The 27,157-nt window shown below is 46.5% G+C and overlaps 1 protein-coding gene across 1 annotated transcript in view; it reads right to left on the bottom strand.

Moving 5' to 3' along the window:
• The window catches only part of CDH16 (cadherin 16), a 469,853-nt gene that overhangs the window by 104,209 nt on the left and 338,487 nt on the right, over positions 1-27,157 (bottom strand). Inside the window, exons 19-20 of the mRNA XM_029610660.1 lie at positions 21,927-22,166; positions 21,492-21,608 (exon numbers count right to left, since the gene is read on the bottom strand). Coding sequence (XP_029466520.1) covers positions 21,492-21,608; positions 21,927-22,166 — 357 coding nt within the window. The remainder of the gene's footprint in view (positions 1-21,491; positions 21,609-21,926; positions 22,167-27,157) is intronic.

Raw genomic sequence — 27,157 nt, 5'->3', positions numbered from 1 at the left:
CTAATAAAGAATATTTAAAGACAACTGATGACTAGAACATCCATTAATTAAAAAATCATTTTTAAACATTTGCCAAACACCAATAAATTCTGCTAACATATAGTTTCTGTACAGGGATCTATAACAGCCTGCCTTGTTCTGTTTTCCTAATAGGTATATTTGTGTGTTAGGGCCTGGTGTAACGTTTGCAGTTTTGCCTTTTTCATAGGTAGTGTTGTGACTGTCTAAGTGCTGGTAGTTAGTGTGGTTTTAGAATGGGAGGCTTACTCTACTGTAATTGTTTATGCATGGCATTCTGAGGGTCAAGCCTACACCCAATACTCATAATTCACCTAATGTGATATGGGTTCCAAGTGTCTTATTTTGGGGGGTTTTCTGGGTGGCACCTCAGCAATGTATGTAAATATAATTTATTTAGGGAAAATGTGATACTTATGTTGGAGATTTTTTCATTCAATCCTGCCAAACTCCAGATCGCATAATGTACGTCTCAAGGGTCCGTTTAGCTTACTTGGGAGCTGTTGAAGCATACACTGCAGGGAAAGCAAACAAGGGAGGCAGACAGTGGTTTTGAAAAAAATCTCCTTGACTGATATTTTCTGCAGTCTGCCCCTCTATTACTCTGGTCCTGGATTTAAAGCAAAAATATTGATATAACTTACATTGTAGTTAAACCAAAATCTCAAAGAGCTCTCTGTTCTAATTTTAAATTTCAGTGAAGAGGGACTGGATATGCACTGCCACCATGCCCCTCCCTGTGTGTCCTCTAGTGCAGGGGTCCCCAGCCACCAGTCCGCGGACCAGGACCGGGTTGTTGGGGGGGGGGGGGGTTTGCCAGTCTGCGGCACCGGCTGGTGTCTCCTGCTCCTGGTCTCTCCTGCTGCACTTTCCAGCCCAGTGGAAACGGCAGCAGTGCTAGAAGAAGCTGTGGCACCTGCAGCTGGCCTTTTCTCCTTCCTGTGCCTGCCCCCCCCCCCCCGTGACCCAGAACAGGAAATGATACACAGAGCGGTGCGCGGGAAGGAGAAAAGCCGTGCCGCGTGGAAAAGTAGCAGCGGCAGCAGCATCGGCCTCCGAGCAATCAAAGCAGACAGTAATCAGGAAAGGAGAGAGCACTCGATGTCATCTACTTGGATTTCAGCAAAGGTTTTGATACGGTCCCGCACAGGAGACTGGTGAATAAAATGAGAAGCTTAGGAGTGAGTGCCGAGGTGGTGACCTGGATTGCAAACTGGTTGACGGACAGAAGACAGTGTGTGATGGTAAATGGAACTCTCTCTGAAGAAAGAGCCGTTTTAAGCAGTGTACCGCAAGGATCGGTGTTGGGACCGGTCCTGTTCAATATCTTTGTGAGCGACATTGCGAACGGGATAGAAGGTAAGGTTTGTCTCTTTGCGGATGACACTAAGATCTGCAACAGAGTGGACCCGCCGGAAGGCATGGAGAGAATGAGACTGGATTTAAGGAAGCTGGAAGACTGGTCGACGATATGGCAGCTGAGATTCAATGCTAAGAAGTGCAGTCATGCATATGGGGAGTAGAAATCTGAATGAACTGTATACGATGGGGGGAGAAGGGCTGATGTGCACGGAGCAGGAGAGAGACCTTGGGGTGTTTGTTTCGCCGACTTCAGATCATTAGACACTGTGTGACAAGGCGATAGCTAAAGCCAGAAGAATGCTGGGCTGCATAGAGAGATGAATATCGAGTAAGAAAAGGGAAGTGATTATCCCCTGGTATAGGTCCTTGGTGAGGCCTCACCTGGAATACTGTGTTCAGTTCTGGAGACCGTATCTCCGAAGAGACAAGATGGAGGCGGTCCAGAAAAGGGTGACCAAAAAGGTGGCAGGGGAGAAGAAAAAAAAAAAAGGGTTCGCACTCACAAAGCAGGGAGTAGCTGGCTTGTTACGGCGGTTACTACCCCAAACCAAATGTGCCTGATACTTCACTTTCGATGCATATCCAGCATAGCTCTCTGCTTCAACGGCAGGGGAGAAGAAAAACTGATACTTCACGCATATCCAGCATAGCTTCAACGGCAGGGGAGAAGAAAAACAACCAATAAGGGCTGTATAACATAGTCTGGGAAAAAACAAATGAGCATGGGTGTAGCTTGCTTATTGCGGCGGTTACTACCCCTACTACCCCTAACTAATCAAGCTACACCCTGGAGGAAAGGAGGAGCAGAGGTGACATGATACAGACTTTCAGATACTTGAAAGGTGTTAATGATCAAAAGACAACGACAAACCTTTTCCGTAGGAAAAAAATCACCAGAACCAGGGGTCACGATTTGAAGCTCCAGGGAGGAAGATTCAGAACCAATGTCAGGAAGTATTTCTTCACGGAGAGGGTGGTGGATGCCTGGAATGCCCTTCCTGAGGATGTGGTGAAGACCAGAACTGTGAAGGACTTCAAAGGGGCGTGGGATAAACACTGTGGATCCATAAAGTCAAGAGGCCGCCAATGAAGAGTGGGTGACTCGCCAGAATGAGGGCTACTGCCTGGAGACAATACCCTTATTCAATAAACATATACATGCTTACTGTGACTCCAACATCGCTCTAAGCTTCAACAGCAAGAGGAAACGTGGAAAAAAGGATTCACACTCACAAAGAGGGGAGTAGCTGGCTTGTTACGGCGGTTACTACCCCAAACCAAATGTGCCTGATACTTCACTTTCAATGCATATACAGCATAGTTCTCTGATTCAACGGCAGGGGAGAAGAAAAACCGATACTTCACACATCCAGCAGAGCTCTCTGCTTCAACGGCAGGGGAGAAAATGAGGGTTCGCACTCACAAAACGGGGAGTAGCTGGCTTGTTACGGCGGTTACTACCCCAAACCAAATGTGCCTGATACTTCACTTTCGATGCACATCCAGCATGGCTCTCTGCTTCAACGGCATGGGAGAAGAAAAACAACCAATAAGGGCTGTATAACATAGGCTGGGTAAAACAAATAAGCATGGGTGTAGCTTGCTTATTGCGGCGGCTACTACCCCTAACTAATCAAGCTAGATAGAAGTCACTTGGATGCAGCTCCATCACTGCTCTCTACATTAAAACTGGGGGTGGAAGGGAAATAGAACCAAGAGCTAAGAGAAATAGATAAGTATGAGAGAAAAAATGTGTGAAGCTTGCTGGGCAGACTGGATGGGCCGTTTGGTCTTCTTCTGCTGTCATTTCTATGTTTCTATGTTAGATATTTCACTTGGATGCAGCTCCATCACTGCTCTCTACATTAATGGTGGGGGAGGAAGGGAAATAGAACCAAGAGCTAAGAGAAATAGATAAGTATGAGAGAAAAAATGTGTGAAGCTTGCTGGGCAGACTGGATGGGCCGTTTGGTCTTCTTCTGCCGTCATTTCTATGTTTCTATGAGGAGAGATTAAAGAATCTAAATATGTACACCCTGGAGGAAAGGAGGAGCAGAGGTGATATGATACAGACTTTCAGATACTTGAAAGGTTTTTAATGATCCAAAGACAACGACAAACCTTTTCTGTCGGAAAAAAATCAGCAGAACTAGGGGTCACGATTTGAAGCTCCAGGGAGGAAGACTCAGAACCAATGTCGGGAAGTATTTCTTGACGGAGAGGGTGGTGGATGCCTGGAATGCCCTTCTGGAGGAAGTGGTGAAGACCAGAAGTGTGAAAGACTTCAAAGGGGCGTGGGATAAACACTGTTGATCCATAAAGTCTAGAGGACATGAATGAATGTGGAAAAAAGGATTTGCATTCACAAAAAAGCGGGGAGTAGCTTGCTTGTTACTGCAGTTACTACAAGGGATGTGAATCAGGCTTCGGATGATTGAAAATATTGTCGATATTTTCAAAATCGTCAGAAATCGGGGGGCTCCCCCAAACCTATAGGAAAACCCCACGATATTGATCGTGGGGGTTCCCTTAAACCCACTCCGACCCTTTAAAAGTAACCCCTTAGCTCCCCCCCCCCCCCCCCCCAAAAACGTTTTACAGGTACCTGGTGGTCCAGTGGGGGTCCCGGGAGCGATCTCCCGTTCCGGGCCGTCCTCCGGCTCCCGGGCCGTTGGCTGCCACTAATCAAAATGGCGCCGATGGCCCTTTGCCCTTACCATGTGACAGGATCCGGCCAATGGCACGGATACCCTGTCACATGGTAAGGGCAAAGGGCCATCGGCGCCATTTTGATTAGTGGCAGCCGACGGAGCGGGAGGACGGCCCGGAGCGGGAGATCGTGGAAGATCGCTACTGGGACCCCCACTGGACCACCAGGTACCTGTAAAACGTTTTTTTTTTTGGGGGGGGGGGAGCTAAGGGGTTACTTTTAAAGGGTCGGGGTGGGTTTTTTGTTTATTGGCTGGGGCGCAGCTGATAAACAAAACCGCGATTGAAAAAAACCCACGTGTGAATCGGAACCAATTCCGGTTCTGATTCACATCTCTAGTTACTACCCCAAACCAAATAAGCCTGATTCTTCACCTTCAATGCATATCCAGCATAGCTGTCTGCTTCAACGGCAGGGGGAATGAAGAAAAGTGGATCTATATACAGACAACCAACAAGGACTGAATTACATAGTCTGGGTAAACAAATAAGCTTGGTTGTAGCTTGCTTATTGCGGTGGTTACTACCCCTAACTAAGCTAGATATTTCACTTAAATGCAGCTCCAACACTGCTCTCTACATTAATGGTGGGGGTGGAAGGGAAATAGAACCAAAAGTTTACTAAGAGCCAAGAGTAACAGATAAGTATGAGGAAAAAAAAGTGCGAAACTTGCTGGGCAGACTGGATGGGCCGTTTGGTCTTCTGCCGTCATTTCTATGTTTCTATGAGAAGCCTGATTACGTGAGAGCGCATGGGAGTGGGAAGCCTGTGTGTGTATGGCATGAGAGAAACTATTCAGGAAGGTGACTGGTATGTGTGTGGCCAAAGACTGTTTGGGAGATGATTGGTGTGTGAGAGACAGACAGAAACTGGTCATGGGGGCATGACTGGTATGGTGTGTGTGTGTGAGAGACATGGGCACTAAGGAAGAGGACCATGAGTATAGAACTTAGCTTCTGCTGCTTCTGGTGTGTGCCACGGCCTGCATGGAAGGGGAGTAAGAGAGCTGCTGGAGAGGGTAAGTAAAGCTGGCTTTTTAAGTTTATTTTTTGTGATTGACTGCCATTTTAATTATATGATGTCTGCTTTTTTGAAATATTTTATTGGTGTTTGGAGAATGTTTAATATTTTTTAATTGTTGGATGTTATTCTGTTCATAGCTGTTTTGAAACATTTATTCTGCTTATTAGTATAGTTTTACAATTATTTCTGTGTGGGGATCTATAGCTGCTTGCTAGTTCTGTTTTCCTAATAAGAGGTGTATTGGTTTTTAGGGCCTGATTTAATATTTGTAGTGTTGCCTTTTCATAGCTAGGGTTGCTTCTGTTTGAGTGTATTCCATAATACAGGTGTAACTGTGTGCGGATTAGTTTATGTGCATTACTACAGATCCTGGGAGTATGTTAGGTCGGTTCTGTGTCTGTTACGGAGATGAGATATTTTACTAGCATATAAGTGTTTGTATCAGTCTTATTTGTTGTGTTTTCTCAAGAGGACATGCATTGGTGGTAAACTGCTGTCTTTTCATAAGTAGGGCTATTGAGCCTGGAAGTAGAAGGAGTTTGAGTTGCTGTTACTGAGATGATACCAGAACCAGAATATCTTTTTTTGTAGGGTGAGTTGTATGGAGAATGTCATAATTCTGCTTTATATCCATTATTGTGGGTCAGGGTGGTTCCCATGGATGTAAACTGTACTTTTACATCTAGCCCGGTGACGATCATGGGTCAGTGTGTCATGCATGTGAGAACCTATGGTGAGTTGAGTCTCATTCACATTATAAATGTCATAATTAAATAAGTGTGCACTAAAATCCAGCCCTGCCCCACCCCCACCGGGCCATGGAAAAATGGTCTTGCTTGAAGCCGGCCCCTGGTGCAAAAAAGGTTGGGGACCACTGCTCTAGTGGGCTCTTTAGTATTTTAAAGTGCTGCTCCTTCCTGCAGTTCGTGTGTTTCTAACTCTGCAGGTTAGAATCTGCAGGGCTGAATCCTCTCAGTTTGGGCCTTCCTCTTTTTGTCCCCTCTAATTTAGAGTTCTTTAAGTTGAAAGAATATTGTATTGATTTTACAGCTTTTTATAAACCAGACATTCGGGCAGACACTCTCTCTATCAGTATGTCTTGGACAGTCAAATGCTGTTTATGAACTGCCGAAGAACTACCAGAATGCATTGTAATGTATGGTAAAGATGTTTGTCCAGATCTCAAAGTTGCTTTAATTTTAATGCTTACTATGGCTGTTTCAATGGCTTCTTGTGAGCGGATGTTTAGCAAATTGATCATAAAAAGTAATTTAAGGTCAACAATGAAGCAAGAGCTCCTTTCAAACCTTGCTTTGCTTTCTATTGAAAGATGTTTTTGAAAGTGTTAGTACTGATGGTGTGTTAGATAAATTTGCTGAAATTAAAGCTCAAAATTTCCAGGTGTGTAGCAGATGGACTGAGGACCAATGGGTATAGTGTACTCCTGATAGCAGTTGGGAGTCGGAGTCAGATTTCAATCTGATATTAGCCTACAAATACCCATGCAGGAAGCTTAGCTCTTCAGTATTTCTCAGTCTCCTAAGCAGTTAGGGACACTACGCACAGTGTTAGAAAATCCAAACCAAAGAGAGAAAATCTTACTTCTACAAGACGAGGCTCACTCTCCTGCAGTGATACTCAAGGGTCCCTCCCTCAGTCGAGAATTCCTGAGGTGATTTCCGAGATCCCTCAGAGGTAAGCCTTGGTCCGGTAGCCGGTTCCTGGCGTGGACTTAGCCCCCAGAGTGGCTGAGAGGCAGCGGGTGCGATACCGAGCACGGTGGTGAAGGTATTTCCCCCTCCCCCCCTCCCCCCCGCAGCCGGAGACCACCTGGCACGAGACCGGGAAGCGCCGAGACAAGTTAAGGTAGAAAACGTTCTTAAAGTCTCCGAGGCTTGGTTAGCCTCACAGATCGTCCTTCTGGCGTCTGTTTAATCGGGTTGAGCAGCCCCGTCCAAGTTAGATCACGATCCGGTACAAGGTGGAGGGGTCGCTATCTTGCCCACGTGGTCGTCAACGCCATTTCCACCCCTTGGTTACTGTCTTGTCTGCACAACTGAGCCGGGCGCTCACAAGGCGGCGTGCGCATCTGTGCCGGGCGCACAGATAGGCTTGTGCGCACAGCGGCACGCACATCCCCGCTAAGCACATAAATAGCGGCCTCCACACGCATCTTCCGCATCCTGCAGACACATTGTTGGTGCACCCGGAGTGCACAACTAAGTCTCCCAGCTCGCGCACCTACATGCACAGACGAGTTTTGAGCCATTCCACGCGCACAAACCATGGCATCGCAGGCCAAGAAAGCCAAGGGACAAGCCCTCTGCCCATTCTGCCACCTGAGAGCTGCGCAACCCAAAGTGGCCTCTGCCCTATGCCTGCAGTGCGAAGAGTCCCAGGGGGAACCGAAGCAAGGCCCCTCTCAGCCAGTAGAGGAGTCTGGCTCCACCAACGATAGTACCCCGGACCTCTGTATCTCCGACCCGGTCCCTCCTCAGATAGGCTCCTCAGGGGAACTCCACTGGATTCAATATGAACCCAGGGACCTTTTCCTGGGTGGAATTCTTCAAAGGGTTACAAACAGTTGTCCAGGCACAATCAGTACCGCCTGCAACACAGCCACAGTCTCCACCAGAAGCACAAGACCTTCCAAGCCCCTCTCTGACCCTGAGACATGCCCCAGCCAGGCAAAAGCCTCCCTCTGGGGGACACAGACACCTTGGGGGAAGAGCCTGACTACCTGGAGGAAGGGGAAATCCCTCCAGGGATGGAACCATACCGAACCATGATGCGATTCTTTTCCAAAGATGAGTTACCAGATCTTGGGTCCCTGAGCCTGAAGACGCTGGCCATTCCTGGCATAAGTACCACAGCGGAGCCAAAGACTAACCCAGTTTTGGTCGGTTTCCATCAGGCCTCATGCTATTTCTCAATGCTGCAGGCTGTATAACAACTGATTGACCTAGAATGGAATGCCCCGGAGGCCATCTTCAAAGGAGGACGGGCCCTAGAAGCCCTATACCCCCTGGAACCCATGGCCAAAACTCCTAGGGTTCTCAAAAGTGGATGCCATGGTCTGCGCTATCTCAAAGCACACTACCATCCCAGTCGAAGGAGGAGCTGCGCTCAAGGATGCCCAGGACAGATGCCAGGAATCCATCCTTAAACAGTCATTTGTCCCAGCAATGACCCTGCAGATAGCTTCCTTCTGCGCCGTTGTGACACGTGCCTGCTTGCTCCTCTCCAGGAACGCAACCACTTCCGATGAAACATTAGAATCGGCGATTATCTTTCCTCAAGGATGCGACCTCTGACCTGGTGCGCACCTCAGCTAGGGGCGTTTCATCCATAGTGGCAGCCAGAAGGCAACTATGGCTCCAAAATTGGTCAACAGACGCAACCTCCTAGACTAAACTCACGAGAATGCCTTTTAAAGGATCCCTCCTATTCAGAAGCGAACTGGAGAAGTTAGCCAACAAATGGGGTGAATCCACAGTATCTCGCTTACTGGAGGACAGGAACAAAAGAAACCAGCGCTCCTCTCCCCGAAGAACCAAGGGCAGAGGAGCCCGGCATTTTAGACTGTACAAAAACACATACCAAGCACCTCGCCCCGCAGGCAGGGCCCAGTCCTTTCGGAACAGACACAACAAGAGGGGAGCTGGCTCAGGTACAGACCCCGGCCGTATCCCACAATGAGAATTAACAGACCCATCCACAGGAAGAAGGCATAGGGGGCAGACTTACCCTCTTCTACCAAAGATGGGTTGAGATATCGTTGGACAAGTGGGTCCTAACCATCATTCGAGAGGGATACTATCTGGACTTCCACAGCATGCCTCCAGACAAATTTGTGAGATCACCGTGCCACTCCCTCTCCAAGAGGACGGCAGTGGAAACCACACTGACAAAACTACTCAGCCTAAAGGCGATAAACTCAGTGCCCATGCACCAACAAAATACTAGTCACTATTCCATCTATTTTATCGTCCCCAAGGAGGAGGGAACATTCCGGCCCATCCTGGACCTCAAGACCGTCAATCGCTACCTGAGGGTCCCGCACTTCTGTATGGAAACCCTACGCTCAGTCATAAGGGCAGTACAACCAGGAGAATTCCTGACTTCACTGGATCTATCCAAAGCCTATCTCCACATCCCAGTCCACCACGACCATCATCGCTTCCTACGCTTCGGGTGCTTCCCTTTGGACTAGCTACTGCTCCTTGGACGTTCACCAAAATCATGGTGGTAGTGGCGGCGACACTGAGGAAAGAAGGAATCCTCGTACATCCGTATCTGGACGATTGGCTGATCAGGGCAAAATCTCCAGAGGAAAGTTACCAGGCGACCACCAGAGTCAAGAATCTATTACAGAATCTTGGGTGGGTCGTCAACACAGCCAAGAGCTGCCTGCAGCCCTCCCAATTGCTAGAGTACCTGGGAGTCTGGTTTGACACCAAACAAGACGGGGTTGTTCTTCTCCCCCCCCCCCCCCCCCCCCCCCCCCAGGAGAAGGAAACTGATGGACCAATTGTGAAAAGTGTTGAACTATGCTCACCCCAAGGTATGAGACTACTTCAAAGTTCTCGGTCTCATGATATCAAACCTAGAAGTCGTCCCATGGGCAAGGGCCCACATGCGCACACTACAACGTTCCCTACTGTCACGATGGAACCTGATGTCCCAGAACTACTCCATTCACCTCCAGCTACCGGCAGAGGTTCGGACCTAGCTCCAATGGTGGTTACAGGAAGATCATCTGAGCAAGGGAGTAAGACTATCCCCACCGACCTGGATCTTGCTCACCACAGAAGTGAGCCTGCGAGGGTGGGGAGCCCACTGCCAGGAACTGATGGCCCAGGGGCAATGGGACAAGGAAGAGTCGAGATGGAACATAAATTGACTGAAGCTCAAGCTGTCAGACTTGCCTGCCTGCAATTCAGTCACAGACTCTGGGGTGAATATCTGTCATGTCAGACAACGCCACAACAGTTGCCTTCATCAACCGCCAGGGAGGAACCAGAAGCCAACAGGTATCCCTGGAAATAGATTTCCCCCCCCCCCACTAATTGCATGGGCGGAAGCAAACCTGCAAGGGATATCAGCCGCCCACATCGTGGGAAAAGACAATGTCACTCAGCAGAGAGCTTACATCCAGGGGAATGGACGCTGTCGACCACAGCCTTCCAGTTGATAGTAAACCACTGGGGAACCCCAGCCATGGATCTCCTGGCAACCCGGTCCAACGCCCAAGTTCCCAATTTCTTCAGCCACAGATGAGAAACGCAATCCCGGGGAATCGACGCCCTTGTCCAGACCTGGCCACAGGAAGTCCTGCTGTACGCCTTTCTTCCTTGGCCACTACTGGGTGGGATCATTTGCAAGATAGAACGCCACAGGGGGCTAGTACTTCTAGCGGCCCCGAACTGGCCAAGAAGGCCATGGTACGCAGACATGTGAAGACTTCTTGCGGGGAACCCTCTGTACCTACCTCCACACAGGGACCTTCTCCGGCAAGGACCGATCCTCCACGAAGACCCAACTCTATTCTCTTAGTCTGGCCATTGAGAGAACTCGCCTGAAGAAGAGCAGACACTCTAAGGCAGTGATTGGTACCTTGCTCCGAGCACACAAGTTCTCCACGTCTCTAGCTTACATACGAATATGGAGACTATTCGAAGCCTGGTGTGAGGACCCCAAGATACTTCCGCGGACAGTCAAAATCCCCATGATTCTGCAATTTCTGCAGGACGGCTTGAAGGAGTTGTCGCTCAACTCCCTCAAGGTTCAGGTGGCCGCGCTGGCCTGCTTCAGAGCCAAAGTGGACAGCATTAGTCTATCAACCCATCCAGATGTTTCCCGTTTCCTGAGAGGGGTCAAACAAATCTGACCACCCTTAACGTGGCTGGTGCCCCATGGAATCTCAATCTAGTAGTAGACTTCCTAGCGGGAGCTTCCTTCAGACCTACTTGCAGCCTGTCTCTACGGCTACTGACTTTGAAGACTGCATTCCTAGTGGCAGTATGTTTAGCCCGTCACATCTCCGAGCTTCAAGCCCTATCCTACCGAGAACTGTTCCTCAGGTTCACACCGTGATCCATACAACTATGCACTCCTTTCTTCCAAAGCTGGTTTCTGAATTTCATCTAAACCAAACCATCTCGCTACCATTTTCAGACGAACATAAAACCATCACTGAAGACTCACGCCGTCTTTACCACCTAAACATCGGCAGACTCCTAGTCTGATACCTGGAAAGGTCGAAAGATGGACCACCTATTCGTCCTTCACACCGGGAAGAAACAAGGGGAAGCGGCCTTGCGGGTAACCATAGCCCGCTGGATCAAAGAAGTAATCAAGGCAGCCTATGTAGAGGCAGGGAAGCCTCTGCCTCTACAAGTCAAGGCCCATTCTACAAGGGTCCAAGCAGTGTCCTGGGCAGAAACCAAGATGCTGTCACCTGCCGAGATTTGTCGGGCGGTGACGTGGTCCTCCATACATACCTTCTCCAGGTTCTACCCGGAGGACACATTTGCAAGGGCAGTACTAAGTGGGCCACGGGCAGCCTCCCACCCAGTTCAGGAGTAGCTTTTGTACATCCCATTGGTCCTGAGTACATCTGCTACATGCTAGAAAATGGAGAAATTACTTACCTGATAATTTCATTTTCCTTAGTGTAGACAGATGGACTCAGCATCCCACCCATGGCTGCCGCAATATTTAAAAAGGGCTCCAGGGGCGATCCGGGAAACTACAGACCGGTTAGCCTGACTTCAGTGCCAGGAAAAATAGTGGAAAGTGTTCTAAACATCAAAATCACAGAACATATAGAAAGACGTGGTTTAATGGAACAAAGTCAGCATGGCTTTACCCAGGGCAAGTCTTGCCTCACAAATCTGCTTCACTTTTTTGAAGGAGTTAATAAACATGTGGATAAAGGTGAACCGGTAGATATAGTATACTTGGATTTTCAGAAGGCGTTTGACAAAGTTCCTCATGAGAGGCTTCTAGGAAAATTAAAAAGTCATGGGATAGGTGGCGATGTCCTTTCGTGGATTGCAAACTGGCTAAAAGACAGGAAACAGAGTAGGACTAAATGGGCAATTTTCTCAGTGGAAGGGAGTGGACAGTGGAGTGCCTCAGGGATCTGTATTGGGACCCTTACTTTTCAATATATTTATAAATGATCTGGAAAGAAATACGAGTGAGATAATCAAATTTGCAGATGACACAAAATTGTTCAGAGTAGTTAAATCACAAGCAGATTGTGATAAATTGCAGGAAGACCTTGTGAGACCGGAAAATTGGGCATCCTAATGGCAGATGAAATTTAACACAGTGTGCTGCGGCAGTCAAAAAAGCAAACAGAATGTTGGGAAGTATTAGAAAGGGAATGGTGAATAAAACGGAAAATGTCATAATGCCTCTGTATCGCTCCATGGTGAGACCGCACCTTGAATACTGTGTACAATTCTGGTCGCCGCATCTCAAAAAAGATATAATTGCGATGGAGAAGGTACAGAGAAGGGCAACCAAATTGATAAGGGGAATGGAACAACTCCCCTATGAGGAAAGACTAAAGAGGTTAGGACTTTTCAGCTTGGAGAAGAGATGACTGAGGGGGGATATGATAGAGGTGTTTAAAATCATGAGAGGTCTAGAACAGGTAGATGTGAATCGGTTATTTACTCTTTCGGATAGTAGAAAAACTAGGGGGCACTCCATGAAGTTAGCATGGGGCACATTTAAAACTAATCGGAGAAAGTTCTTTTTTACTCAACGCACAATTAAACTCTGGAATTTGTTGCCAGAGGATGTGGTTAATGCAGTTAGCATAGCTGTGTTTAAAAAAGGATTGGATAAGTTCTTGGAGGAGAAGTCCGTTACCTGCTATTAAGTTCACTTAGAGAATAGCCACCGCCATTAGCAATGGTAACATGGAATAGACTTAGTTTTTGGGTACTTGCCAGGTTCTTATGGCCTGGATTGACCACTGTTGGAAAGAGGATGCTGGGCTTGATGGACCCTTGGTCTGACCCAGTATGGCATTTTCTTATGTTCCTAATTAGGAAACCACGGGCAACAATCCCCGAGAGCAAGACAAGCACGGGTAAGCCAGGTATTATCCATAGTTGCTGGGTGTCGGCGTTTTTCGGTTGAGTGCACTGGCGGTCTCCAATTTGGAAATCAGTTGAACCAGTCCTAGTTAATCAAGTTATTAAAACACACCTATATCCACAATTGCTTTTCGAGGAGAATACTGAAGAGCTAAGTTTCCTGCACGGGTATATGTAGGCTGACGTCAGCTTGAAATCTGACTCTGTCTCCCAACTGCTATCAGGAGTACACTATACCCATTGGTCCTGAGTCCATCTGTCTCCACTAAGGAAAATGAAATTATCAGCTAAGTAATTTCTCCAATTTGCATTTTAAATGTGAGCAATGCAGTGTAACCTATGGTTATAATTTTATATAATTCGTTATCTGTTCTGATCACTGCTTTTCCCATGGGAGTGATGACTGTGTGACACATTGGAGGTTTTGTTGAAGTTACTTTGTGGTTGTCATCTGGAGGTTTTATATTATGCTAAGAGGAACCTAAAAAATGATTTGGTGGTTCTGGCTTGTACGGGCCATGGTATAATCCTTATTAGATTAATAGCTTAAAACTGAGTTTTCCTTGTTTTTTGGGGGGAAAAAACACACTACTACTGTTTTCAGTTGCATGTTCTGGGAAAAAAATAAAATGTTTCTGAATACTATTATAATAACTCAGGGATACGAGATCATCTCTTGGTTCCCTTCTCTCCCACCAATAAACACACACTTAATGGCATTATGAAAGGCCACAGTTTATTAACCCGAGCCCTTACAACTAACATTAATTCAACACTCCGCTTTTTCTTCTTTGCCTCCTTATCTGCCTTAACCACCACGTCCCAATGGTAAGGAATAGGACCCCCCCCCCTTTTGCTTACTCCACTTTGTCCTAACGAGGGTAAGCTTGGCCTTGAGCTTAGCCCCTTCGCTCACCAGTTATCCCATGTAGGAGCCCCCCAACTACACGGGACTCCTCCAACCCCCACCCCGATATCCTTTTACAATACATTACAAACAGAACTTGGGCTCGGGTTTACCGCCACAAACAAGGTTGCCCCAGTCATCCTTGTTCCCCCCCCACTACTGCGGCCCTTTATTTTGTTGTTACACTTTCAAGTCCTTCTTGCAAGGCATTATTGAATAAATCAATTCCTACATCAGATAAATGCACCCCGTCCCCTCGAAATAACCCCTGACCCACCTCCCAGGCCCATTCATGCCTAACCCAGAATCCACCTTGTTGCACAACCCACCTGCCAATTTGTCTGTTTAATTTTTTAACACCCTTCTTCCAAATAGGCTCATCCCTGTATTTTCACCTCACAATTATATCCGACACCCAACCTTTAAACTTGGCCATGTGCCATAACTCTTGCCATATCTTTCCTCATATTAGCAATGAGTTCCCTACATGTCCCCTTCCCTATTTCATTACCCCCCAAATGAATCAGTAAAATACTTGGCACACCTCATTCCTCCGCCTGCTCTTGCAAGAGAGATGTTCTGACAAACACATTCCCCTATTTCCCAACCACCGTATCCTCCAGCGCAATGTCCAACTGCAGATGCTCCCTGTACGGTCTTCCAACCGCTCTGTGTTGCGCCCAGTGCACAGAGGAATGGCCCACGACCCAGGCGTATCCCTGCTGCTGACCGGCCACCTGCACTTTGTAATAAAAGTAAATTAAATCCGCTCATCTGGCCCCGCCCCATTACTGTCATACATAAGAGGTAAAAGCTTTGGACTTCCATCTACCAATCGCCTTTATCTCACTCTCTGACTATCCGCATTCTGCTGCCGTTGTGGCTGCACCTAAGCGAACTGTAGCATTCCGCCTCTCAACCCAACTGCTCCACTACCCTTTTCAAGATCCTTGTGAATTGAAAATTGGTGAGTGGGAAACCATCTTCATGCACCAAGAAGGATCCCCCCCCCCCCTACTCTAGGACTTATCTTCAAGTATGCCCGCCCTGTTCTCACTGGACACATCACTCCATTTCCTGCCGGGACCAGCCTTAGGAAGTGTCCTTTGCCACTCTGATCCGTCTTAGATCATGGAATGTACACCGACACGGAATCTCCCTGTATCTGAACTTCATTCACCTGCAATCCCATGCCCTGTATATTACGCTTAGAACTAGCCACCAGCTCACTTATCCTTGTTGCCCTGAAAAAAGCCAATGAAAACGCTACCCTAAACAAAACCACTTCATACCCTGACCCAACATACAGTCACAAAACGTTCCGCTATGTCAATTCAATTCCGTATACCTTATGGGTTTCCTTTTAATCTGCCCTCTCCCGCTGCCAGCTTCCCAACACTCACTTCATTACAAAACTAATTTCCCCAACCCTTCAGCTTTTGGAAAAAGGCAAATCCTGCTAGCTGGGATTTAACAGAGGATCTGGAATATCCCTGCTCCTATGCACAACCAGACGCTCCCTCACGGGACCCCCCATCCCTGCCCTTGCAAAAAAACGGTCAACTACACCACAGCCCGCTACATAAGCTGTCCAGATTAATTCAGTCGGTTGCTGCAGCAGTCTCCATTCTGCTGCCGTCCAAGCCTCCAAAGGTGTTCTGGACAGTGCTCCCCCGTTGTATTCGCGTGTGGCGCCAGCTCCCGAAAGACCTGCAACTTGAAACGAGAGAGAGCATTTGCAATGACATTCTGTACCCCTGGGATGTGTTTTGCTCTAATTGTAACATTCCTTTTTTTAAACATAAACCAGCTAACTCTTGCAACAATGCCGCTATCCTTAAACATTTTGCCGATTTAACCTGTTAATTACTTGTACGGCCTCCATATTGTCGCACCAAAAAGCCACCCGCTTATTGCTGAGTTGCTCCCCCCATATCTCCAATGCCACCACTATGGGAAATAATTCGAGGAACGTGATATTCCGCATCACACCCTCTTCCACCCATGCTTTGGGCCATGGCTCCGCACACCACTGCCCTTGCAAGTATACTCCGAAGCCGTCGGGAAAACAATTCCAAATCAAAATTTGAGATCTTTCTCTGGTATAATTCGCACCCCGTTAAGTTTCCAGAAACTTATCCCATATCCCCAATTCTGCCCTGATCCCCCTAGTCACCCTTAAAAAAAAAAAAAAAAGGTGCCTGGCCCTCACTCCTGCTGTTGATGCCGACAACCGCCTGATAAACACCCTCCCCATCGGGATGACCCTACAAGCAAAATTAAGGGATCCTGTCAAGGACTGCATGTGCTTCAGCATCACCAGCTCTCGCAACTTCTGAATTTTGTCCTCCGGTAAACACGACACCATGTCCACGGAGTCAACTTGTATGTCCAAAAAAGGTTAACCTATTACATGGTCATTCTGTCTTGTCCTGTGCTATTGGTACCCCCAGCTTCCTTGACACGTCCATGAAACCCACTAACTGCTCCTGACATTGCTGTGACTGCCCTGTACCCACAAATAAAAAATCATCCAGATAATGCATCATACTGGGGCACTTTATGCATTGTTCCGTGACCCACTGCACAAATGTACTAAAAGCCTAGAAATACGCACACATTATCACGCAACCCATTGGTAAACACCAATCCACATAATACTGCCCTTCAAATGAAAACCCTAACAATGGCATACTCTCTGGGTGTATTAGAAGCAAGTGAAACGCAAACTCGATATCAGCTTTTGCCATTAACTCCCCTCTACCTGCGCTCAAGACTAAATCCAATGCCTTGTCAAATGAGGCATAATGCACTGAACAGGTGTCTTTGGGGGTGAAGTCATTCACTGCTGACCCCTGTGGGAAAGACAAGTTCAAGATCCTTCTTGGGTATGATTTGCTAATGGAGAAAGATGCATATTTTTTTTTTTTTTTTTTTTTTAAAGGTAGCTCACGGAATGGCCCTGCTACTCACCCTAGCAAAATTTCCGCCCGCGATTTTTCTTTCACCACTTCCCTCTTATTTGCTGAACTTGCATTTAATACCCACTTCTAAAAACTCAGCCGCCCTCCTATCCGGATATCCCTTTAATTCCCTACACAACTGCATTACTACAATTGGTGAAATCACCTTTCAATCCAGACCCCTATACTAATTTCCTTTTCGCGCAGCACCTCCTTGCCCTTTAGGACATTTGCAGGCTGGGTGTTGTCCTCTGCAGGAGCTGCAAGTGTGCCTGAACTTGCATTCAGGAAACAGGTATGTGTCTTTATTAAAACGCTAACACACATCTGCTCCTCCCCCTGCTGATTTGCTACCCCTCCTGCTCCCTTATTTGTCATCTGGGTTAACCACAGATTAAAATCCTGTGTACCCCATGCCATATGTCTATTGCCCTCCATTTTGTCTCTAAACTTTTCGTCGTAATTGAGCCAGGCCCAACCATCGTAATCTTCGTAAGCCCCCAATATGCTATCCGCATATGCTAATAAGGGCCCATATTGTACTGGCTCAAAGTGCCCTACTACGCTAGCCAATCTTAAAAACCCACGTACCCAATTTAAATATTTTTGGCAACTTTTGGTCCTTGCGTCCCCTCTTTCCCCTTTTTCTTCCCTTTCTTCTTATCTTTCCCTCTGCCCCTTCTGCCTTCCAACAGCCTACATATATTCACGTACTTGCGTTTCCTGATATACCTTTGAATCTTCCTGGGACCTCCTCCCACAATTCTGACAATGACGCCAGTGCTGTGGATGCCCCATATCCTACCTCGGGCCCTACTAATTTTGGCATATCTCCTCTCCACAGACTCGCTCGAGGATGTAGACAAGGACTATGTCGAACTAGAATCTGAAGAATCATGCCTGACTCCTTTCTGCTTCCTCATCTTTTCCTGTCTGCTCGCTTATCCTTGTGTCCTCCAACTCACCTGCTCAATCTCCTGGTAAACTCCCTCTTATTGTCTCCACCGGTCTATCCACCATCAACATTCCACTCTGCTCTCGCCATGCTCCTCTTCCTCCATGCTTCTTGCTGTGAAGTCCCCGGAACTGCTGCTCCCTCGGTATCTGTGAAAACACACACCAGCTGCAGTACCTCTCTGCTGATGGCACCCCGCACTTCCACCCTCCTCCCAAATGAAACCACATCTTCCAAAGATAAGTCCCCGTACCATATTGGACACCCCTTCTCTTCACTCCAACCCCAATATCCTTGATACCCATATGTAAAAGGAGGGGGCATTCCCACCTGCATACCCGGAGCAGTGCCGCCTCCTCTTGGTGCTGCCTCTTCCGCTGTATCCATCTACCTCCTTCTCTCTCTTTACTCCTGTCTCCGCTTCCGCCTTCGCTTTGCTGGCCCGCTCCCACCTGCGTCCGCTGTCCTGGGTTCTCTCGCCATCATCCTCGGCTCCTTTCCTCCTTTTCCTATGGGGCTTCCTAAACGCGCCACGGATCTGTCCTCTCCCTAACACCTTGCCACCGCTATATACCGCGTCACCTAAAGCTGCCGGCACGCTCAAAGGCCGGCTAATGACACCGGACCTCGCCGCTGGAACCTTGCCTTTTCTCCAACCCCTGCTGGGCCCACTCTTACCCATACCATGAGGAGAAGCTATGGGAGGAAGGGAGGTGACAGGTGGTGGTGTGTCATGGAAAAGCCTGAGGAGAAGTTAAAAAAAAAACAAACCAAAAAAAACCCAAAAAACAAAAATTGTCCTCTACTAGTAGGGAGATCTCCTGGCAATCCTGCTCTGGAGAAGCAGGACGGGGGGAGGAAGGGGGTCCTCTACCTCGGGCCCACTTTCACCAGAAAACATAGGGATGAAGACGGAAATTGCTGCAGGGGGGGTGTCAGAGGGGTGGCTGCCCCATGGGGCCCACTGGGGCAACACTGGAAATGGCTTGCGCTGGGACCCTCGTCTCTTTACCTTGCCTCTGCATACTGCAACACAGCAAGCAGCGCGCCCCTGAGGAATTGAGACTTCCTGGCTCTACATAGTACGAATTTTACTTAACTAATCACTTCGGTATACCTGACTACAGTTTAGCCCACTACACTGAACCCTCACGCCTTGCTCCTCTTCCCGCTGGGTCCGTCTAGCAAACAGTTTGCCACATCCCGGCAGACAGAGGGGCCCTCTGCCAATGGGTGCGCAGTGATTTGAATCTCTGCACCTCCATTCGCTGCCTTGACCGCGCGTCACCCCCCCCGCCCCCCCCCCCCCCCCCCGCCATGTCCCGACCCTGGTTACCCTCTGTGGCGCGAGACCAGGTTGCACCGCCGATCATTTATTATGGGTACAATGTTATTGTAAAGTATGTAGTTCTGCCTAGCACTGGTCCCTATATGCACCCTCACAGAGGCTGAACTTAGTGGGTCTCCTTTTTCTCATTTATTTCAAGGGGATCCCTCTCCATTACCTTTTCTCTAGTTCTCTTCTTTTCAAATTTGTCTTCCCCTCTCAAGCCCTGGGTCACTAGGAGCCGAGCAAGATTTTCCATATTTTTAAGCAGCTGGAGCATGGATTTTTTTTTTTTTTTTTGTTATATAGACCTCTACAGAATTAATTCTAGGGTGAAGTCCGTGTTCATCCTAATAGTGAAAGAGAGCACCTTTTTTCATCACTGTGAGCACAGAGAAGCTATTGGGGTTTGTTTGTTTTTTTGGCGGGGGGGGTTGTATCAGTGTGACCCTTATAATATTAAGCATTACCACAAGGATATGTCTCAGGTATTTTTTAACTGTTTTTATATATTTTGTGTGTGTTTGAATTGTAAGCCACTGTGGGCTTTGGTATTTAGCGGCCTATAGATACAAATAAATAAATAGGGTGGGGGGTGCTGGGAAGGTGCAGAAATGCATTGGCCCTCTGGTGCCGGAGACCCTCGCTACGCCTCTGAGTGTAATCACTGAAGTGTGAGCAAACATTCTTGCCCTAGGTTTGAGTTGACATTCTGGACGGAGCACGGAGGGCTTCCTTCACCCAAGTCTAGATTTTGATGATTTCAGAAAGCAAATATGCATATCTGAAAAGGAATAATGACATGTTAACATGTTTTAATGAAACTGATAATATATTACATGCTTTAGAGCAGGAGCTTTTCTACTCTTAGTTTGAGAGGGTTATGATTAGAGTTTAAATATGTGTAGTAAAGTGGGTTTGTATAAGTGTATTTTATTATTATATTTGTAAATTGCTTTGAGTTATCCATAGACAAGGTGATTCAAAAGTTACCAAGATATGCAGGATCCTTGTATTTTTTTCAGCATAGGATTTGAATATTTCCTTTTCTACATTCATTTGAATCCATTCCTGACAGAAATATTTCTAAGTTCCAGAATTTGAGTGAATAAAGTGGAAACCTAGATGTTTCTTGCAAATGAAGCCTATGAACCATTCTGAAGGAAATACATAAATACCACATTTCACAGAATTGACTAAGCATAGTTATGTGGGAGGGCAAAGCACTGATTCTCCTTCTGTATACATTCAGCCAGAGCTGCTCAGTAATATGAAATTTGGACTGAATTGACACCACATGCTTTATTTGTTATCTTGGTTCAGTATGAGTCAAAAGATCCTGCAGTCATAAATTATAAATCCTAAATCATCTTGAACTATAAAACAAGGAGGGGAAAGTCACTTGGCAGATCAGTTTACAAAAATGCAGGCATCATTTCTGGCTTCTGGATAAAGGTAATGCTTTTTGTTCATTTGCATTGTGAATTTAATTCTTTGAAAACAAACTAAAGATGATATAATTTGCAAGGACCTACAGGAGAATGCAATGACATGTATGGGAACTGCCTACAGACTTTCCAGGATGTCATACAGGTCTGCAGCTTTGTCATTGATAATGCATATGTCAGGACCTTTTGGTTTCAGTTTTTATTTTATTTTTCCCGGGAATTTCAGTGTTATAAAAAGACTTTGATATAATGCACAAGAGAAAAATCAATGGAAAAGTAATTTTCCCATAATTTCTTTTTTGTTCTTTGAAATTCCCAGGCAAAATAAAATACTGAAAAATAAGGTTCCTATGCAGATACCTGTACGGATAGATTTTGAGAATGGTGCAGTACGTACATAACATCTTCCATGAATAATTCTTATGTTGGGCCAACAAAGACTCCCAGTTTCTGCAAAGGGTTTACTTCTTCTGCCGCTCATTTTTCTATGATGGATGGTGCGGCACAGAAATGTGTTAAATATAGAAATTATGTTCAAACTTTAACCCATGTCATCCAGTCAAGAAGTTAGTGCAATAAAAAGATATCACATTTTTTTGTTTCCATTTGTTAACCTTTATGTTTGCTGCTTCTGCTGGGATGCTTTCTCTCATTACACTACCTGGCAGTTTGATGTGTTGGTTCTGAGGTGGCCTTCCACTGTCTGAGATGGTGATGGGGACAAGGTGCACTTTTGGCTCCAGCCAGCTGATTCCCATGGAGAGCTGAGCATGTGTATCTAAAAAGTTGACAGGAGAAGCACAGCATGTGAAAGGTAGGAGGGTATCAGTTTGGCAATGTAGGAGGGACAGCTTTATGCCTTTACGAGAAGCATAAGCTAAAAGGAAAGAAGAAAGAAAGCTAAGCAATCTTTATGAGGATAGCATTTCTTTCTTACTGAAATTAAAATAGACAGTATTTGTGCTCTAGAGGGACAGAAAAAGTAATGTAACTGCTGTCCCCCTTATTCTAATGCAGCAGTTTGCATTCTGTCCTAGGGCGGCATGGACACGTAATGCTGTGTTACAAAGATGCATGGTACATGAAGAGTACGTACCATTGAAGGCATTGATTCTCCAGTTTCTCTGAATTGTGGGGTCCTGTGGAAGGGTAAATGTGAATGGGGTGCTCTGTGCCATGGAATCTTGGTCAAAAGCACCAAGAGTGATGGCTTGCCCTTCCTGTTGTGGGGTGCAGAAATATTCTTCAGAATAATCTCCAACCAGGACAGGGGAGTTGTCATTGACATCTGAAAGGTGAATCACTACTTCTGCCATTGCTGACACATGTGGGCTATCTGCAAAATAAAACACACACTTTTAAAGTGTCTTAATTTTTATAAGTTTTAAGAATAAAACACAAGAATATTTCTGCCAGAAACAGGAGGTTGTGCAATATCAAAATAATACAAAGAATATCTGGAGTGGGAATAATTCTATGCACATTCCTCAAATTAATAAGAAAAGAGGAGACAAAGAATATAGGAGCGATTTTTCAGTACCATGCAAATGTAAAAAGAAATGAGAAGCATATTCAACACTATAAAATCATATTAGCTGATTGTACACAAGAGCTAACTTAGGCATGTGAATCAAAGTATGATGACATTTGAAAGGGTTCAAAAAAGACATAATTAACATTAAGGTGTTTAATCAAACACTTACAAGGATATCTTAGTGTAAATTGCGCCCCTAATGACAAAACCTCCGTTCCCTGTACATACAGGATCATTCCAGACGGTGGGTTATGTTCCATGTCCAGCAGATGGAGTCAGAACACAAAATTCCCAGGGGAGGACCCATATATAACCACGCCTCCCCTGTAACAGCTCTCTGTAACGTTCTGACTCTAGCAGATGTGAGCAGGGGACTTGTGGTCCCCAGCTTGTTAGCTTAGGGCTACCTCCTCAGGGGGATCAAGTTTAAAAAAAAATAAAAAAAAAAAAAATTTTAAATTTACAGTTTAGGTCACTTTGCTAAGGCTCCTCTTACAGCAGGGGGAGAGCTCTCCGTTGGTGCTGGCTCATCGCTCTCTAGCCTGGTGACTTGCTGACAGGCTGTTGCCTGTTTTCTTTCTTTCTTTTCTCATTTTCCTCACTGAGGGCTCAGTTGGGGTAAGTGTATTTTTGTTTGCAGTCTTCTGCTGAAAAAGAAGATGAATTTTTTGGACTCTGTTCAGCTCTCTGAGGTGAAAGTCGGTAGCGCCGGCCTCTCCCTCCTGACCCAGGTTTTCCCCCTCCCTTTTGGGGAGCGACCGACGTCCCGACCTGCGGCCCCGCGAAGCACCATTCCCCGGGGCCGCCTGCTGTCGGGAGGGTAATTCCCCGTCAGTTCTTCTTCAGGTCGGTGGGGGACCGCGGCAAGCGTCCGTTGCCGGGTCGGCGCTCATTTTAAGCGCGAGCCACCTGTAGAGCCTCCCCCCTCTCTCTCTCTCCCTGCGGCGATGCAGTCCGCGGCACCTTGTGAGGGCTCAGACAGGGCCGGATTATTTTCTGAAGAGGGTAAGAACATAAGAAATTGCCATGCTGGGTCAGACCAAGGGTCCATCAAGCCCAGCATCCTGTTTCCAACAGAGGCCAAAACCAGGCCACAAGAACCTGGCAATTACCCAAACACTAAGAAGATCCCATGCTACTGATGCAATTAATAGCAGTGGCTATTCCCTAAGTAAAATTGATTAATAGCCATTAATGGACTTATCCAAACCTTTTTTGAACCCAGCTACACTAACTGCACTAACCACATCCTCTGGCAACAAATTCCAGAGCTTTATTGTGCTTTGAGTGAAAAAGAATTTTCTTCGAGTAGTCTTAAATGTGCTACTTGCTAACTTCATAGAATGCCCCCTAGTACTTTATGCATCCATGCCAACAGATGGAGACAGAGAAAGTTTAACTGACACTGCTTCATATACACTGGTGTCACCTGCAGTTCCTCAGTATTAATATGTACCCAAGCACAAAAACTCACTTGCAAAAACTTGAATACACTTGTTAAAGCTCTGAAGAAAAATCTGCATAGCAAAAAGAGTACAGCTAAGTGGAAGACTCTCCACCTCCCATCAAGCAGGCGGGCTCTGGAATGATCTGTGGCACTACAGGAACGAAAACCAGCATGCAAGAACCAGTTTTCCTTTTCCTGTACATACCCGGATCATTCCAGACTCCTGGGATGTACCAAAGCCCCCTAGCTGGGGTGGGATCTGGAGAGTCCTGCTCGCAAAACACTCTCGCTGAAAGAATGAGCTTCCAGATCCTGGACATCTAGGCAATAATGTCTCGGCAAAGTATGCAGCAACTTCCATGTAGCCGCCCGACAAATCTCATGGTGACACCAATTGAGCCTCCGCCCACGAGGCTGCTTGCGATCAAGCAGAATGAGCCCGTAAACCATCCGGCAGCTGGCGGCCCTTAAGAATACAAGCTGACACAATAGCCTCCTGGAGCCACCTCACAATGGTAACTTTGGAAGCCTTGAGTCCTTTCTTTGTGCTACTCCACAAAAACAAATAGATGATCAGATCTCCGAAAGTCACTGGTCACCTCCAGATATCTCAGTAAGGCCCTCCGAATGTCCAAATGCCTGAGTTCCTCGCATGAGGAGAAGCAGCATCCAAATTGGGAAAAGCTGGAAGTCTGACCATCTGATTAACATGAAAAGCTGACGCCACTTTGGGAAAGAAAGATGGAACCGCCCCTCGTAAGGACACCCCCGAATCCGAAATCTGTAGGAACGGGTCCCTATAAGATAAAGCCTGCAACTCTGATATTCTCTGCGCCGAACAAATGGCTACCAGGAAAACAACCTTCAAGGTCAAATCCTATGAAGAGGCTCAAAAGGTGGTTCACACAAAACTCGAAAGACCAGATTAAGATTCAAAGATGGACAGACCTGTACCGAAGGACATAAATTCTTGACTCCTCGAAGAAGCCGTACATCAGGATGAGAGGACAAAGTACCTCTATCAATCGTCCTGTCGGAGAAACAAAGGGGAAAGCCAACAGTCGTCCTGTCGTGAACCATACCTTCGTTTCACGCCTGAAGGGGTTTCGCTGAGGACGGTTCCTTCTTTTCTCCCTAAAGTGGTTTTGGCATTCCACTTCAACCAATCGGTGGCATTACCATCTTTTGCCTCTTCTGAGTCTGGAGACCTGCGTAGACTGGATGTACGGCGGTCTCTGATACGCTATCTGGAGGTGACTAATGATTTTCTGCTCTCCGATCTGTTTATCCTCTGGTCTGGGCCCCGGAAGGGTTGCATGGCCTCCAAACAATCTATAGCGTGGTGGTTGAAGGGAGCGATCATAGCGGCGTACTTTGGCGTAGGTAAGTCCCCTCCGCTGGTTGTCAAGGCTCATTCTCTTCGTGCCCAGGCGACATCTTGGGTGGAGAGCTCCTCCATCTCCACTCAGGAGATTTGTAGGGCGGCCACCTGGAAGTCAATCCATACTTTTGCGAGACATTATCGCCTGGACGTCTGTGCTCCGTCGGGCGGTCAGCTTGGAGACAAGGTAATACGAGCAGGGCTGTCTGCGGCCCACCCGTGATGGGAAAGCTTTGGTACATCCCACCGTCTGGAATGATCCTGGTATGTACAGGGAAAAGAAAATTATTCCTTACCTGCTAATTTTCATTCCTGTAATACCATGGATCATTCCAGACACCCTCCCTTGGTTTGGGAGTTTGCTTGTGGGACATCCCTGCCTACCTGTCTTAACAATCTTTTACTCTGTATTTCGAATACTGTTCGTCTTTTTTGTTCACGCACTGCTGTTCGCAAGTTCACTGTTCAGCATTTAGTTGCTGTTTATTTGGACAGTGGTTATTTCAATTCCTTCTTTGATTACTTGATCCCTCTGTTTTTAGTCTCTCTCTTTTGGGCTTTGTTAGTCTAGTTACTGAGAGCTGTTACAGGGGAGGCGTGGTTATATGGGTCCTCCCCTGGGAATTTTGTGTTCTGACTCCATCTGCTGGACATGGAGCATAACCCACCGTCTGGAATGATCCTTGGTATTACAGGAACGAAAATTAGCAGGTAAGGAATAATTTTCTTATCTCATTGAGAGAAATTTCTTCCTAAGCTCTTGAGTTATTCTGGTAACATCTGGAAATACCCATATTTTCTGACCATGAAACAATTGTAACCTGATAGAAACTCAGTTCTTAGATTTTTCTTTCTTATCACTAGAAAAGGCGAAAGAAACAAAGTCTCCCTTTGAGATAATTCAAGTATAGCCGTCAAATTCAAAAAGGAGATTGGTTTCCAATTGTTCCTTCCTCGAGTTGTAGCAAGTAAAATATGCCTTAGTAATAACCACTGTAGCGTCCAATAGGAACTTAAGAATTTGAGACACATAAGGGTTTGATTTTTTTTTAAGATGCATGTGTCCATGATTCCCGGCGTGTGCATGGTATAAAATCCGATGGCTGCGTGCACATGTATTCTGGATTTTAAAATCTGTGAGCGCATGGGCAGGCAGCGCATGCGGTGGCGGGCGGTTTAGGTTTTGCAAAATACATGCGGTGATGCAATCGGGCTTCCCCCAGTTCCCTACCCCCTTATCTAACCTTTTTCTTCCTCTTCCCCTCTCCTCCCCACCCCCTAAACCTAATCTATCCCCAAATTTTTATTTTGGTACTTACTGCTCCTTCTGGAGCAGAATAATCTCGTACGGCAGCCAGCAGTCGGCGTGCTGTCCCGCCCTGCCCCTTTGGAGAGGCCCAGCACTTCGGCTCGTACTGGGGTTTACACACGTATCCCATTTAAAATTTACTTGATGATTCTTAAACAAATCTAAAGGAGAAATAATTTTAATAAATGGAAAATTTAAGAACCCTCAAGCTTCTCAAAGAATTTTCAATGATGAACCAAATCAGATTGTCCAATCTTCTGTTGAAGTTTCTCAACTACAGAGACCTGAGAGTCCAAAGCATCAGTCTTTAAGAACTAAGAATATAAGAAATTGCCATACTGGGTTAGACCAAGGGTCCATCAAGCCCAGCATCCTGTTTCCAACAAAGGCCAATCCCGGCTACAAGTACCTGGCAAGTACCCAAATACTAAGTAGATCCCATGCTACTGATGCCAGTAATAGCAGTAGCTATTCTCTAAATCAGCTTGATTAATAGCAGTTAAATGGACTTCACCTTCAAGAACTTATCCAAACCTTTTTTAAACTGCACAAACCACGTCCTCTGGTAACAAATTCCAGAGCTTAATTGTGCGTTGAGTGAAACAGAATTTTCTCCGATTTTTAGTTTTAAATGTGCTACTTGCTAACTTCATGGA

The sequence above is a fragment of the Rhinatrema bivittatum genome, chromosome 7, assembly GCF_901001135.1.
Source record: "Rhinatrema bivittatum chromosome 7, aRhiBiv1.1, whole genome shotgun sequence".
Classification (NCBI taxonomy): domain Eukaryota; kingdom Metazoa; phylum Chordata; class Amphibia; order Gymnophiona; family Rhinatrematidae; genus Rhinatrema; species Rhinatrema bivittatum.
Note: the sequence above shows the minus strand (reverse complement) of the source record. Positions and strands in the feature narration are given on the sequence as shown.